Raw genomic sequence first — 14703 nt, 5'->3', positions numbered from 1 at the left:
AGAGAGAGTAATTGATGCCCTTGTGACAACAGGGACCGTGATATATATACAGCCAATAATCCTGACCAGCACACACCACCCCAAATGTCAATCACTGTAGCGCAGCAAGTGGTGACTTTAACGTGACTTTTACACCTACTGGATTACAGTTTCTCAACAGCCTTGTCAATCATCATAATCTCAGACCTCACGACTGGCCCCTCCCCTCTGCGGGGGCCCCTTTTCTGTCCTTCAACCCTGTGATACCAGTCACCACCAAAGGTCAAAATGAATTATGACCTGCATGTAACCTTCGATTGCATACATTTTATGCGCTTTTATAAAAATGTTGTTGATCACCTTTTCAAATCGTAAATGCTATTCTACTGTAACACGGTAAAGCAATGTACACGAAATACTAGAAAGTAATTGACCTGTAATACTGTCGTAATTGACCTGTAATACTGTTAAGCAATTGACCTGTAGAAGAATGTGAAGAATCTGACCTAGAATATTGTAAAGAAATTGAGGTGTAGGTCAGAATAAAGGATAACGCAACATACAATCCTCTTAATAGGGCGTTTGGTCACCGTGAGGCACCTGAAGAGCTTGGTCCTTCACGTAGATACTACAAGTGACTGAACTATGGGGATCTCAAACCAGTCTTCCACCTGAAGAAGATTTGGGGATTTGTTTGACTGGTGCTAGAAAATACTAACTAATCTGTTAATTAGTATTAACAATCTGTTGCCCGAACACAGCATATTGTGAAAGATCAGCAAGGTGAGCTGTCTTTCCCACTGAAGCTCTGCCTAAAGTGACAGAACCATCACCCCTTGTCCAAAACAATGTTAACCAACATAATGGGCAACTGGATTTTTAGACCCCAACCATGACAAGAACAAGGATCTCTGTGTGAATGTATTTATTAAAGTTACCTTTACTATTTATTTCACTATTTTTCTTTGTGATAATCCCTTTTCCACACTATTTATTGCTTTACTTTATGCTTTCAGAATTCCATAGGAATATGTTCACTGTTCTCAACATTTTTGTTGGTGTGAAAATTTTATTATGTAGAAATGTGAGGGATTTCAGTCAATAGTTTATTTTAAACACATTTTAGGATGTCTGTTATGCTGCTAGGCAACAAACACAGAGAACCATTCATCCAAGTGCCAAATTTCAGTTTAGATGCATGAGAAGAGTAACCTCTACTGTTGTGCGCCTGAGTTTTTTTTTCTTAACCAACTAAGCAAGGCAACTGCGAACTTCAAAAGCTACTAACACATTTATGGTCCATTGAAACCTGAATAAAACAAAATGATGGGAGCATTTATTTTTATGGTAATATAAAAATATTTAAACTTGGCACAAACAGTATGCTCCCTGGTTATGTGGTGATTATCTGTCCTAGAGGTATATAGGATATCATGATGCTCTTCTGGTTTAAAATTACTGTGGATTGCATTAGTATTAACTCCCTTTGGCCTAAGTCACCTTTTGTTGCATTTCTAAATCTGGTTAAAATGGATTTCATTTTATTCTTCTTGTGATTTATATAATCTATATTAATATTGTACCATCTCAAACTAAATTATTAATTTATGCATTTATTTTTTACAAATATTAGATTTTTTATTATAAAATATTCACCTAATTTGTTTAGATAAGCCTAGATCAACACAGGCAAAAGGGGAAATATGTTTCAGTCTGTTTCACACGAGACACGAAGTGGAATTCAGCGGAACTACAAACAATAATACAAGGCCAATTCTACACTGGATTTGCTTACCAGTTTTGACTTAAATTGATTTTAAAATCTACAGCAAGAAATTAAAATGATCAAGCCATTATCCCCAATACATTGACCAAATCTGAATAATTTTGGAAAGCATATTAGAAATAATATTGCAAAATCCATGTGTACAATTGCTGCCCATTTTATTTTCTTAATCACATAAAGGTATATTGTTTAAAAAAACTACAAAAATTTCCACGACATTTGGCAAAGATTAAATACATTTTATTTTGGATTTGAATCCGTGATGTAATACATTTTAATTCCATTTAATTTCATTTAGTTACATTTCAATCACTCTTTGTAAAGTAACAAAATGTGAGAATGTCCAAGGTGTGTGCGTTATGCAGTCAACAACCTTTTTTTCCCAGGTGATATTTTGTCCAATGTAATGAGATTTTTTGTCTTTTGATATGGCTTATTAATGGATTAATTCATTTTGTATAATTACATCTTTAGGATGTTCTAGTCAGTAGATGGCTATGCCAAGTGTGAAAGTTGTTTTTATTTTGTGAGAGTGATTACATGACTCTGTGTCACGACCACCTCTGAAAGTCAGGGTCACCTCTTCCATGTCAACGTTAACTCCGTTTATGGCGGCGTCACTGGCTACGCTAACGAGGCAGACTGGGCAAATGTTTACGTGCTTCCAGCTCTAATGACTACCTCAACAAAAGGTAAAGCCACACACAAAGGCTACCGCAGTAGGTCAGTTACCCACCTTCAGCTTTGGTTGTCACAATGATTGTTTGTAATCCCAGTCCTCTCTTCCCGTCTCTGTGGAAAAACATCCGGATTTTTAAGTGCACAGGTTTTCGGCACATTGCTCTGATTCCTCGTATTCCACAGGAGAATTTGCACGCCTTGTTCTGCACTGTAGCAGGACAGCAGTCCCCCGGGGGCTATCTAAGGCCCTGAGAAACGGGTGTGAAAGATGTCAAAGCAATTACAATAGCATTACAGTTTAATCTCCAACTGACACAGAGAGTGTGAATGGAAGACAGCTAACCCTCTTTTCTGCCTCTGGCCTCTCTCCTCTGGCGAAACGATTGCTTTGACATTCATTAAATGTTTAGCTGGTAACCGCTTCGCTTTATATTCGGACAGCAAATTTTTTTTCTCCTATCTCAAAGAAGATGGGATTTGTTACTATGCATATGAAAAACTCCATGTCGATGTATTATGCTGACAAAGTTATGGCGATGAATGGGGACCTTCACTGACTAAAGGATGAAGGCAAACAGTAATGTGTTTTTCAACCGTACTGTCTCTTTTCACACTTCCCATATTTAACCCTCTGTGTTTCTCTTCCTGTCTTCCATCCCATCCCTTCCTCTCTCTCTCTCGCTCTGCTTTCAGAAGCCAGGGATGGACCTGGCTGATACCTACATAACATTTGTGCGCCAGAACCAGGACATCCTGAGAGACCGTGTCAACGAGGAGATGTACATAGAGAAGATGTTTGATGTGAGTCTGCTGATCTTGACAAATTAGTCAGCATGTGAATCTGTAGGAAAATGAAGATCAAACCACAACTTACAAATATTATTGATAAAGTATTAAAATGCCACAATTTTTGGAGAAGTGCACAGTTGGATCAGGAAGTGGAAGCAGCTGCTAAAACCCAAATGAACCCCTCCTTGCTCCACCCCATCCTTGGCCCTCCATTTGTGCATTCACATGCAACTCTGCCATTTGCACAAGTGTTCCAATTGCTGATGGAGTGTAAAAATCAAGGGTGTAAGGGTCTAATTAGACAATCTAGTGTCCACTTCCATGAGTATTCAGTGATGCAGCCTCCAGGAGCGAAGTGAAATCCTAAAAACAAAATGTTTTTTTTACAGAAAGTATCAATAGATGTTCCTAATTACACGATGCACATTTGTTTGTCTGATTTTGATATTTGACATTTATACAAATTAAAATGTTTAATTGGTAATGAGGTTTATATATTAAAATATAGGAAGGATTTGTTATTTGTAATCAGTGACAGCGTTTGTCCTACATATGTCAGTTTTTTTTAAACCAGATCACACTGGCTACATCTGTCCTGAGAACTATCCAACAGAAGGATTGGTCTTTCTTGGCATCCCATTCCACTGCCATAGATTTAGTTTACCTGCAAAAAATACAAACATGTCTGCAGACATAGCTATCATATTTTTACATTCACTTTCCTGTATTAATTTGATTAGATTCCCTGCTTCTTTCAACCCTTTAACATTACAATCACTGACAGAACAGGAATTTTGCTATCGTAGCAGCGTTGCTAGCCCACCTGTTTTGTTTGTTTATATCAAATATTTTCTGACCCTGCAAAAAATGTGTAACTATGGCAGTAAAAGCTTTAGAATTTGATTGACAGCTTTGTATTTTGCAGTAAGCCATGAACGCTAAAATGTATTTGCTTTCCATTCATCGTCCGAAAGTTAGTATTCTATATTAGTAAGTAGGATAATCGTGCCCACCGATGGAAATCACATGCCTGTCCAACACGTTTGTTCTAGCGGCGGGCCTGTAACAGGTTGATAAAGCCGTGAACGCGGGAACGTGCTGCACCTTTCATGATTTACATATGGCATAGGCTACCCGTAATTTATGCGGTTGTGGCGATACTCAAACTATAAATTGACAGCTCTCAGCATAAATTATATACTAAAACTGCTTGTTAGCCATTCGTTATTCACCATGAAAAAACCATCGTAGTCATGGAACAATTTCGCATCCCAGCAGAGAGCGGAGGTCCTCTACAACAGTGGTTCCCAACCAGGGGTACTAGGACCCCTGGGGGTACTTGGCCTCTCCACAGGGGGTACTTGAAAACACTCATGACAACATAGACTTACTATTGAAATTAACATGAGGGGGTACTTCAGGGGTACTGAAAGCAGTGCAAAAACATTTTGGGGGTACAGTAACTGAAAAAGGTTGGGAGACACTGCTCTACAAGAGCAAGCTCTGCCATTATTAAGATAACTGCTCGACCCGCAACCACTTGTTTATTTTCTCTCACTAGTCAATATAAGCCCTACTATACTATAGGCATGAGTGACTTAGAAAAAGCTAGTTTATATGTCTAGCGCATTACATACAAAAAGGCATTTCAAACCTTACAAACGCATGAACAACACAAATAAGAGATTTTATTTTTTTAAATGCAGCATAAAGTGAAAGGAATAAATCACACATTAATTGCGAATTAAGCGTTATACTTTTTTTGACGTCTCTAACCAGATGTGAGTTTGATGGTAAGGATACGACAAAATAATGTTGATAAATACTAGCCCTGTGTGTGAAATAATGGTATTCATTTTATGGGATCTGGCTCCTGTTACGTCACTGCTTTCAGACGGGGTCGGGCACGTTTTGGAGGAAGTTACTTATGTAACTTTGCAACAATTCCAAATGTAAAGAGGAAATATCTGCTCTATACACAATCAGTACAAAACAAATTACTTTTGATTTAAATTTGTGATTCCCCAGAAGTTCTCCAGCACTGTTGCAATAATGCAGTGAGCAACCGTTGTCTGCGAGTAAGGTGTAGAATTATTTTGAGGGTTTGCAATTCATCACTGATTAGCTCACCAACATTTAACACATTTTCCATTTACCTATGCTTCACGTTTAGCCAGTCAACATGGCTAACCGTTCTGCAACATTAATTAATATCTTCATCATTTGAATGGATTACCATTGGATCACCATTCCAAATGGATTAGTAATTTATTCACAGTTAAAAGGTTAAAGGTTGACCTCATGGTTGAAGGGACTCAACGCGCCAGCATGGTCACTGTTCAAGGTGTTTATCAAGCTTCAAAAACTTAACACGGTTTCTGCAACTATCAGATGGAGTGTGGAAGTCATTGCGGGATAGCATGTTAACTACCTGTGTGCCAGAGACCATACATTGCAACCAATGACAACTGTAATACTGATATTTACTGTAAATTTCGAGCGGCAAAAGAAGAATCTCACATTACCACACCCAACAAAAGGCTTGAATGTAAATTGCAAAGATGGCTTTTGTCAGTCTGAACACACAAAACAGACAACCAGTTTTCATTTGCAGTCAAATACAGAGGCACACATTCTCCATCTCACTACAGTAGCTGCTATCTCTACCCCGCTGTCCTTCCATGCTATCTCTACCCCGCTGTCCTTCCATGCTATCTCTACCCCGCTGTCCTTCCATTGCCATCTCTACACTGCTGTCCTTCCATGCTATCTCTACCCCGCTGTCCTTCCATGCTATCTCTACCCCGCTGTCCTTCCATGCTATCTCTACCCCGCTGTCCTTCCATGCTATCTCTACCCCGCTGTCCTTCCATTGCTATCTCTACCCCGCTGTCCTTCCATTGCTATCTCTACCCAGCTGTCCTTCCATTGCTATCTCTACCCCGCCGTCCTTCCATTGCCATCTCTACCCCGCCGTCCTTCCATTGCCATCTCTACCCCGCCGTCCTTCCATTGCCATCTCTACCCCGCCGTCCTTTCATGCTATCTCTACCCTGCCGTCCTTCCATGCTATCTCTACACTCTGTATCTCTCATTCCATGCTATCTCAAATCTCCCTCTCATTCTACTTTCCCCCAGCTGACCCAAAGCCTGTCATTTCTAGTCAATCCTCTCCTCCACACCCCTGTATTCATCACCCTTCCCCTCTCTCCCTCTCCTATTTCCCCCTATTTTTTTTCCTCTCTTGCTCTCGTTTGCACGGTCTCTCTGCTGTCGGGAGGTTGCGTGGGGTGAGTTGCGAGAACAGTGAGAGTACCCTCATTACCCCATTGTGACTACTTCCAGGGCTCTAAACCCCCCGTGGTTTTTGTTGACCTGTTTACCATTGAAATATGCGGAGAGGTGTCGCCTGCCCCCTTATTTCCTCCATCTGTGGCGTGTTCGCGGTGTGTCACTGAACAGCCCTAAAAACGAGACGCATACACACCCCGGCAGGTACGGCTACACGCATCCGCCAGCCATTACGCAACGTGCGCAAAACGCAAAACACGAATCCATCCGGCCAACACAAAAACAGAGCCCTCTTCATTGCTTCCCCCCTAAGATGGGGTTGGTGAAGTTGCGGCGGGCGCTGTGAGTAAAGCGGTGTTGATTTGTTTGGGCCTCGGCCGGGGAGACGGGGGGGTGGGGGCGGTGGGATGGGAGTGTGGGGTGGCTCAGCCCTAATGGATGGCACACACCCACAGTCATGCGTCAGCTGAAGTGAGAACCGCGGGGTCTCACCGTGTCACACACATACACACACACACACGTGCGCGCATGGAGAGTTATGCACCGCCGCCTGTGGTTGCGTGTTGGGAAATGTGATCATCGCCGCACGTGCACGTGCGCCTGTCTTGCGCGTTTGCGTTATATGCACGCGAATGCGAAACGTAAATATACACACAACAGTGTATGATCAGATTCTCCGCGCGCCCCCCGACAGCTTGCGTCGGGCGTGTTTTGCGGACGGTGCACGTGTGTTTGTGCACGTACGCGCGCATCTACACGCGTGGTGCAGCCAATATCGGGTTTGGCCATCCGTGTTGATGGGGATGCTAATGCATGCCCTTGCAGGCGGCCCATCCTCCTCCTCGTCCCCCATATTAGGCTGCAAATCACCCTGATTAAGCCACTGATATAGCCATCTGACTGGGGCTGCAAAACCTGCCCCCCCCACCTTCTGCCGGCCCCCAGGTGTGGCCCTGCTCTCTCCACTCTGCCCTTAACCACGTCGACCGAGGGACACTTAAGTCGGTGATTACCGCAGCGCTGTCAGAAGCGACACAAAGGCACGCTCAACTCCGCAACCACACACTAAATAATGTTCCAGGGGAGCTAATGACGACCAACAACCTGACATTCACTCGTCTTTCACTCCCGTAGTTAACGGTCCCTCCTTCCCTCCGTCTGTTTTCCTCCTCTTCTGCTAATCGTCTCAATTAAAGAGCACCTCCATTTTCAATTTCACGCTCGCTCTGTGAGAGCCAGGGGGCCGGCTAGCCTATTACCGCGTAGACTGGCTACTGTATTAATGTTAGTGTTGGCTGTTGTGAAGCAAAGACTGACAACATTCAAAGTAAAATGAGATGGAATCTTCTAGAAAGAAAGCTGTAAATGTCAGGGAGGACAGTCTGGCCACTGGTGTTCTGTCCAGTTTGTGTCATGCTTTTTGTCAGAACTCCCCACTGAGGAAGGCCATGACATTAAACAAGTGGGTTATGGTCAGCAAATTCCCACTAGTGATTCATGTCTTTAAATAAGTTGAATGGAAACAATTGGCAATTTCTCATTTTAATTTTGTTAATCTCAACTCATAAGGTTTAATTTAAAACACCCTAACTTCTATATACTGTAATATACTGTACATCTATACTAAATGATTATTCTATTGACTAAATTGAAGGAACTATGTACAGTATCTCACAAAAGTGAGTACATCCCTCACATTTTTGTAAATATTTGAGTATATCTTTTCATGTGACAACACTGAAGAAAGGACACTTTGCTACAATGTAAAGTTGTGAGTGTACAGCTTGTATAACAGTGTACATTTGCTGTCCCCTCAAAATAACTCAGCACACAGCCATTATTGTCTAAACTGCTGGCAACAAAAGTGAGTACAACTTTGGGCCCAATTAGCCATTTTCCCTCCCCGGTGTCATGTGACTCATTAGTGTTACAAGGTCTCAGGTGCAAATGGGGAGCATGTGTGTTAAATTTGGTGTTAGCGCTCTCACACTCCCTCATACTGCTCACTGGAAGTTCAACATGGCACCTTGTGGCAAAGAACTCTCTGAGGATCTGAAAAAAAAGAATTGTTGCTCTACATAAAGATGGCCTAGGCTATAACAAGATTGCCAAGACCCTGAAATTGAGCTGCAGCATGGTGGCCAAGACCATACAGCGGCTTAACAGGACAGGTTGCATTCAGAACAGGCCTCGCCACGGTCGAAGCTGAGTGCAAGTGCTCAGTGTCATATCCAGAGGTTGTCTTTGGGAAACAGACATATGAGTGCTGCTAGCATTGCTGCAGAGGTTGAAGGCCTGTCTGTGCTCAGACCATACGCCGCACACTGCATCAAATTGGTCTGCATGGATGTCATCCCAGAAAGGAAGCCTCTTCTAAAGATGATGCACAAGAAAGCCCGCAAACAGTTTGAAGACAAGCAGACTAAGGATATGGATTACTGGAACCATGTCCTGTGATCTGATGAGACCAAGATAAACTTATTTGGTTCAGATGGTGTCAAGCGTGTGGTGGCAACCAGGTAAGGAGTGGCAAGTGTGTCTTGCCTACAGTCAAGCATGGTGGTGGGAGTGTCATGGTCTGGGGCTGCATGAGTGCTGCCGGCACTGGGGAGCTACAGTTCACTGAGGGAACCATGAATGCCAACATGTACTGTGACATACTGAGGCAGAGCATGATCCCCTCTCTTCGGAGACTGGGTCGCAGGGCAGTATTCCAACATGATAAAGGTGATGGACTGGCCAAGCATGTCTCCAGACCTAAACCCTATTGAGCATCCTTGGGGCATCCTCAAACGGAAGGTGGAGGAGCGCAAGGTCTCTAACATCCACCAGCTCTGTCATGTCGTCATGGAGGAGTGGAAGAGGACTCCAGTGGCAACCTGTGAAGCTCTGGTGAACTCCATGCAAAAGAGGGTTAAGGCAGTGGTGGTAAATGATGGTGGCCACACAAAATATTGACACTTTGGGCCCAATTTGGACATTTTAACTTAGGGGTGTACTCACTTTTGTTGCCAGTGGTTTAGACATTAATGGCTATGTGTTGTGTTATTTTTAGGGGACAGCAAATTTACACTGTCATACAATCTGTACACTCACTACTTTACATTGTAGCAAAGTGTCATTTCTTCAGTGTTGTCACATGAACAGATATAATCAAATATTTACAGAAATGTGAGGGGTGTACTCACTTTTGTAAGATACTGTATTATATGTTCATTAAGAAGAAATGTTCTAGCAAATTATAGGGCCTGCATTGAGGTGTGAAAGGTAGATTGCCTGGTAATAGAAAGAAATTTACAAACAAATGTTGATGCGTTTTATAGCTTGGATGTGAACCTCTTCAGGCCCACTCATTCAGGTGTTCTTCAGTAATTGGCATCTTTGATTGCATAATAGCTTCATTTTACACTTTATTCCTTTGAAACCTGTTCTTCGACCTTGTGTAGCGTTGTCTGTAGTGACTGGAGAGTGTGTTGTAGAACCTTTCAGTGGAAAATATTAATCTTCTATACAGAGTTATCTGTTACACGGTGTCTCGTGATTTAACAGGGATTTAAACGGGGTTAAAGGAAATATAGCAATAAACACAACTGAACAACTTGACTATAGCCAGAAATAAATTGCATGTTGCAATACAATGACAGCTAGGTCAATATAAACCAAAAATGATACCAACTTAAAGCAACTAAATGTGTACATGTTTGTGCTTGTGTGTGTGCATTCAAAGGTCTAGATGTATTGTATTTTGTAGGATTATAATTTATGGAACAAATATAAGCAAGTCAAACATCAATGTGTGTACATGTGTTCATTTCATCTCATGACCCTGTCATATGTGTTGTTTTTCCAGGCATGTTATACTTCATTGGCAGAGGCATTGAGGAAAGAGAGGGGAGAGTTTTCTTGAGCTGTGGGCTAGATTCAGACCCGTACTGCAGCAGTAACATGGACCAGCCTAGGATACATGATTACAATATTAGTACAGTTACATTACAGTGCCCTCTATCTATTGTGACAGTGAAGCAAATCTGCCTTATTTAGAACTTAGAAGAATACATTCTCTGCTGTTATTTGAGGGTATTTGTTCACATATTAGTTTAACCATAAATGACAAATCCTTTCATACATATGGCCCCTTATTTCAGCAAACCAAATCGACAGATGTTTAGTACTTGGTTGTGTATTTCTGTCTGTGTTATAACTGCCTGACGTCTGTGATCTATTGACCCCAGCGGGTATCTTTTTTGGACATGCTCTGAGTGGCCTGTACTGTAGCCATCTTCTGTTGTTTGATTCGAGGTTGTTTTGCCTTCCGTCTCATCTTCAGTAAATTAAATGTTCAATAGGATTTAAATCTGGAGATTGACTTGGCCAGTCAAGAAACACTGTTGCTATGGCAATATTGTTGAGGTTCATTGTTTTGCTGTATGAAGAAGTGGCATCCAGTGAGTTAAGAGGCGTTTCCTTGTACAAACAAGGTGTACGTTGTGCTGCTGCAGTCAGCGGTTACACCATTTATGAAGAGAAGTGAGCCAGTTCCGGTGGGAGCCAGTCATGCCGAAATACCCCTTTAAACCATATTTTACAGATTAAGTGGTACTCTGTGGATCTTGGGGAGATCCTTTTGTTTAAAACCTTCCTGTTGCCATGATGTACATCTATTTATTTTTTTTACCAGAAATCTACAGGCCCCTTAAGGTACCTTTGGAAATTGTGTTTTTCTTTGGTCAGGGAAGATGGAGTTTTTGGTGAAAATGCATTGGGATGAATTTCTTCTGCACTCTACTCATTACCCTAGGACACAGTTACTGGCTAACTTTAACCTGGCTGGTTTAGTTTTTATGATAACTAATGGTTTGTACCTTGTGTTGACAATACCTGGTTAAAGCTGAGAATCCATACTTTAACCACAGGTTATGTTGTGGCATACTGGCAATGCTTGGGGTCATGCTAATTGCCTCAGCACACATTTTTAATATGACATACTTTATATTACATTAAGCCCAATTCTTACACAGCCATTAGTTTATTCTGTGTAAAGGGCCTTTGCTGACTCTGAAATGTGCTTTATAATTATTTGAAGATAAATAAGTTATTCATTTTTTTGATAAGATTATTGATTCTCCTGGAGACCCTATTTTCATATGAGGGGACCCCAGACTGTACTACTTTGCTACTAACCTATCTGCTCACTCCCTCTTTCCCTTTGTCTCTTTGCCTGATTGCAGTGCACCTCATTGCTGTCTGTCAAGCAAATGTATTTTATTTTTTTATTATTATTATAGCTTGCTTCATTCATTTCAGTCAAACGCTCAAAGTCTGATCGGTTTCATTATCTAGTTCAACCAAGCGAGCCAGCTGCTGCATTTGTCTTTTAACTATCATTCCGACTTTTTGAATTAGCCCTATCTATGGAGGCCCATTTCTATGAATGTAAGGGTTTAAATGAAAAGGATGAGCTCATTGTGTTGATGTATGTTTGTTTACAGCAATGGTACACCAACTCCATGAAGGCAGTGTGTGTGTGGCTGACTGACAGACTGGACCTGCAGCTCCACATGTACCAGCTTAAAACACTCATCAAGATTGTCAAGGTAACCCATAATATTGAAATCCATTTTCACATTTACATTTTAGTCATGAAGCAGACAGTCTTGTCCAGAGTGACTTACAGGAACACTTAGTTAGCTGTCATGCTCATGGACAGAACCAATTCAGGGTATCGACCTAACAACATAACTCATAATGTGCTTTGTGAGTAATGACATCAATCATTGCTTTGGAAATGGTATGCATTTTCATGTATGTTTCCCAACGTTGAGTCTATTGCTGTGAGACCTGTCCTCTCATTGTGAATAGACGTGCAACGAACCGAAAACAGATACTTTCAGGGAAATTATTTAGAAAGTACTAAGTAACGGTCATGTTTAAGGACATTTTTAAGGTGGCTAAAATTGCATCATAATGTACTTCAAAATGGACAAAGAGAGAGAACATTGGTAATTAGCCAACCATCAATCATTGTGGCTTCAAGGCACATACAATACGTAACGTGACCTAGGTAGGACTGATTTAGACATTACTGTATTTTCTCATAATGTTTCAAATATGAACACACTTATACATCGGAGATCAATTTGGCTGGACTCATTGAAGAAGATTGACCACACTGGCCTTGAATCGTGCCTTTGTCTAAAACCGTTCTGTTTTTCTGTTTTAATTTAAATCAGTACGTGCTTTCAATATTTAAACCCTGGCAGATGTATTTGTTCCACCATTTAAAACCCCGTAGTGGATTTTGTAGTGACAATTGAAAACCTGACAGGGAATTCTGTTCTTCCTACTCACTCTCAGTCCTGGTTTTATCCTTGAGGGGTACCTCCAATTCCTCCACGTTAGTTTGCTTTTTGTCTCTTTCATCCACAGAAGACGTTCAGAGACTTCCGGCTCCAAGGAGTCCTGGATGGAACCCTGAACAACAAGAGCTACGAGACCGTCTACAACCGCCTGACAGTGGAGGAGGCCACCATGGCAGTCAAGGCAGGCGACGGCCTCCAGGGCATCACAATGAGAGACAGTGATGAAGAGGATGGGTGAATTCCGCGCCACAGCTCCTAGTCCGGACCCCTTCACATATAGACTGAAATGGGAAGCTTCTGCGCAGATTATAAAAGGGGTGTTTGTTAGTGGGTCTGTGTTTGTTGGTGTGTCTGTGTTTGTTTGTGTGTGTGTGTGTGTGTGTGTGACAGAATGGAGATAAAAACATCCATAGTTGTGCTCTCACCCACCTCTAATCCAGTGGGCACCTTGCCAGCCGTTATGAACCTGTATGATGTCATTTTGTACAGTGCAGCTCAGTGGTCACCAACTGGTAGCCTTCAGTGCAGTACCTGTTTTGTTTAATGAATTGCTTTGTTAGTTTGTACTTTATTTTAATGGTGATAGATGAAGAAAAATATGAAACCATTCGCAGGTCCATTCTGTGGTAAATGTGCATTATAAAGATATTGGATTTGTTCTTATAAGTGTCCTAAAAGAGACGATACAGACGATATTCATGTTTATAATGTAGGCCTACTTTATGAATGGAATGCATAGGCTAAAGTGTGGCTCAGTGTGTTACCTTTCACCAGAGTTGTGTGGATGACTATTAATTCAGAGCTGTGTTGAATCACTGAAGGGTAATTCTTGAATTGCAGTGGTAGGTGCTGTCCATTGACTTTTGCACCCAATTAAACACTTTAAAATTACACAAACTTTACAAATAATACATTCTCCTTTTAATTGAACTCTTATTTATTTAGATGTATGCTAACCCTTTATACTGCAAATATTTGTTTGCATTGTAGAAACTACTGGAACTACTTTTCCCAATAGTGATGATATGTAGTGGTGCCATGTTTTAGGGATTTACATATATTTATTAATTTGATTGCTATACAGTAAAAAATTTAATTATATTGTGTAGATCAATAAAAACAGAGAAGCATATTTAAATACATAGTTATTCTAGTAGCATAAGGCCTCACAGCTTCATGTCATAGTTTAGAATTATAACATTTAGTCCTGAATTTAACACGAGGGCCAACCTGAACGTGCCAGTTACTGTGTTGAAAATGACATATTGCAAAGATTTGCAAGGACCTTATGCATTCTCTTCAGAGGCAGACCTTTTTGAAGATGGATTTATGTTAAAGATAACTAATCACACCCTTTTAGTGTATATATATCACAAAAGTGAGTACACCCCTCACATTTCTGCAAAATGTGGTTATATCTTTTCATGTGACAACACTGAAGAAATGACACTTTGCTACAATGTAAAGTAGTGAGTGTACAGCTTGTATAACTGTAAATTTTGTGTCCCTTCAAAATAACTCAACACACAGCCATTAATGTCTTAACCGCTGGCAACAAAAGTGAGTACACGCCTAAGTGAAAATCTCTAAATTGGGCCCAATTTGCCATTTTCCCTCCCCGGTGTCATGTGACTCGTTAGTGTTACAAGGTCTCAGGTGTGAATGGGGAGCAGGTGTGTTAAATTTGGTGTTATCGCTCTCACACTCCTTCATACTGGTGACTGGAAGTTCATCATGGCACCTCATGGCAAATAACTCTCTGAGGATCGGAAAAAAAGAATTGTTGCTCGACATAAAGATGGCCTAGGCTATAAGAAG

The 14703-nt window shown here is 41.3% G+C and overlaps 1 protein-coding gene across 10 annotated transcripts in view; it reads left to right on the top strand.

Annotated features, from left to right (window-relative positions):
* cadps2 (Ca++-dependent secretion activator 2) overlaps nucleotides 1-14317 on the top strand; it is a 203319-nt gene extending 189002 nt beyond the window's left edge. For all 10 annotated transcript variants that reach the window (XM_029115027.2, XM_029115026.2, XM_029115022.2 and 7 more), the window contains 3 exons: nucleotides 3140-3247; nucleotides 12016-12120; nucleotides 12953-14317. In XM_029115027.2, coding sequence (XP_028970860.1) covers nucleotides 3140-3247; nucleotides 12016-12120; nucleotides 12953-13123 — 384 coding nt within the window. In that variant the 3' untranslated portion in view covers nucleotides 13124-14317. The remainder of the gene's footprint in view (nucleotides 1-3139; nucleotides 3248-12015; nucleotides 12121-12952) is intronic.
* Nucleotides 14318-14703: the final 386 nt, after the last annotated feature.

The sequence above is a fragment of the Esox lucius genome, chromosome 19 (genome assembly GCF_011004845.1).
Source record: "Esox lucius isolate fEsoLuc1 chromosome 19, fEsoLuc1.pri, whole genome shotgun sequence".
In the NCBI taxonomy this organism is placed as follows: Eukaryota; Metazoa; Chordata; class Actinopteri; order Esociformes; family Esocidae; genus Esox; species Esox lucius.
This window is presented reverse-complemented; position numbering and strand designations above follow the sequence as displayed.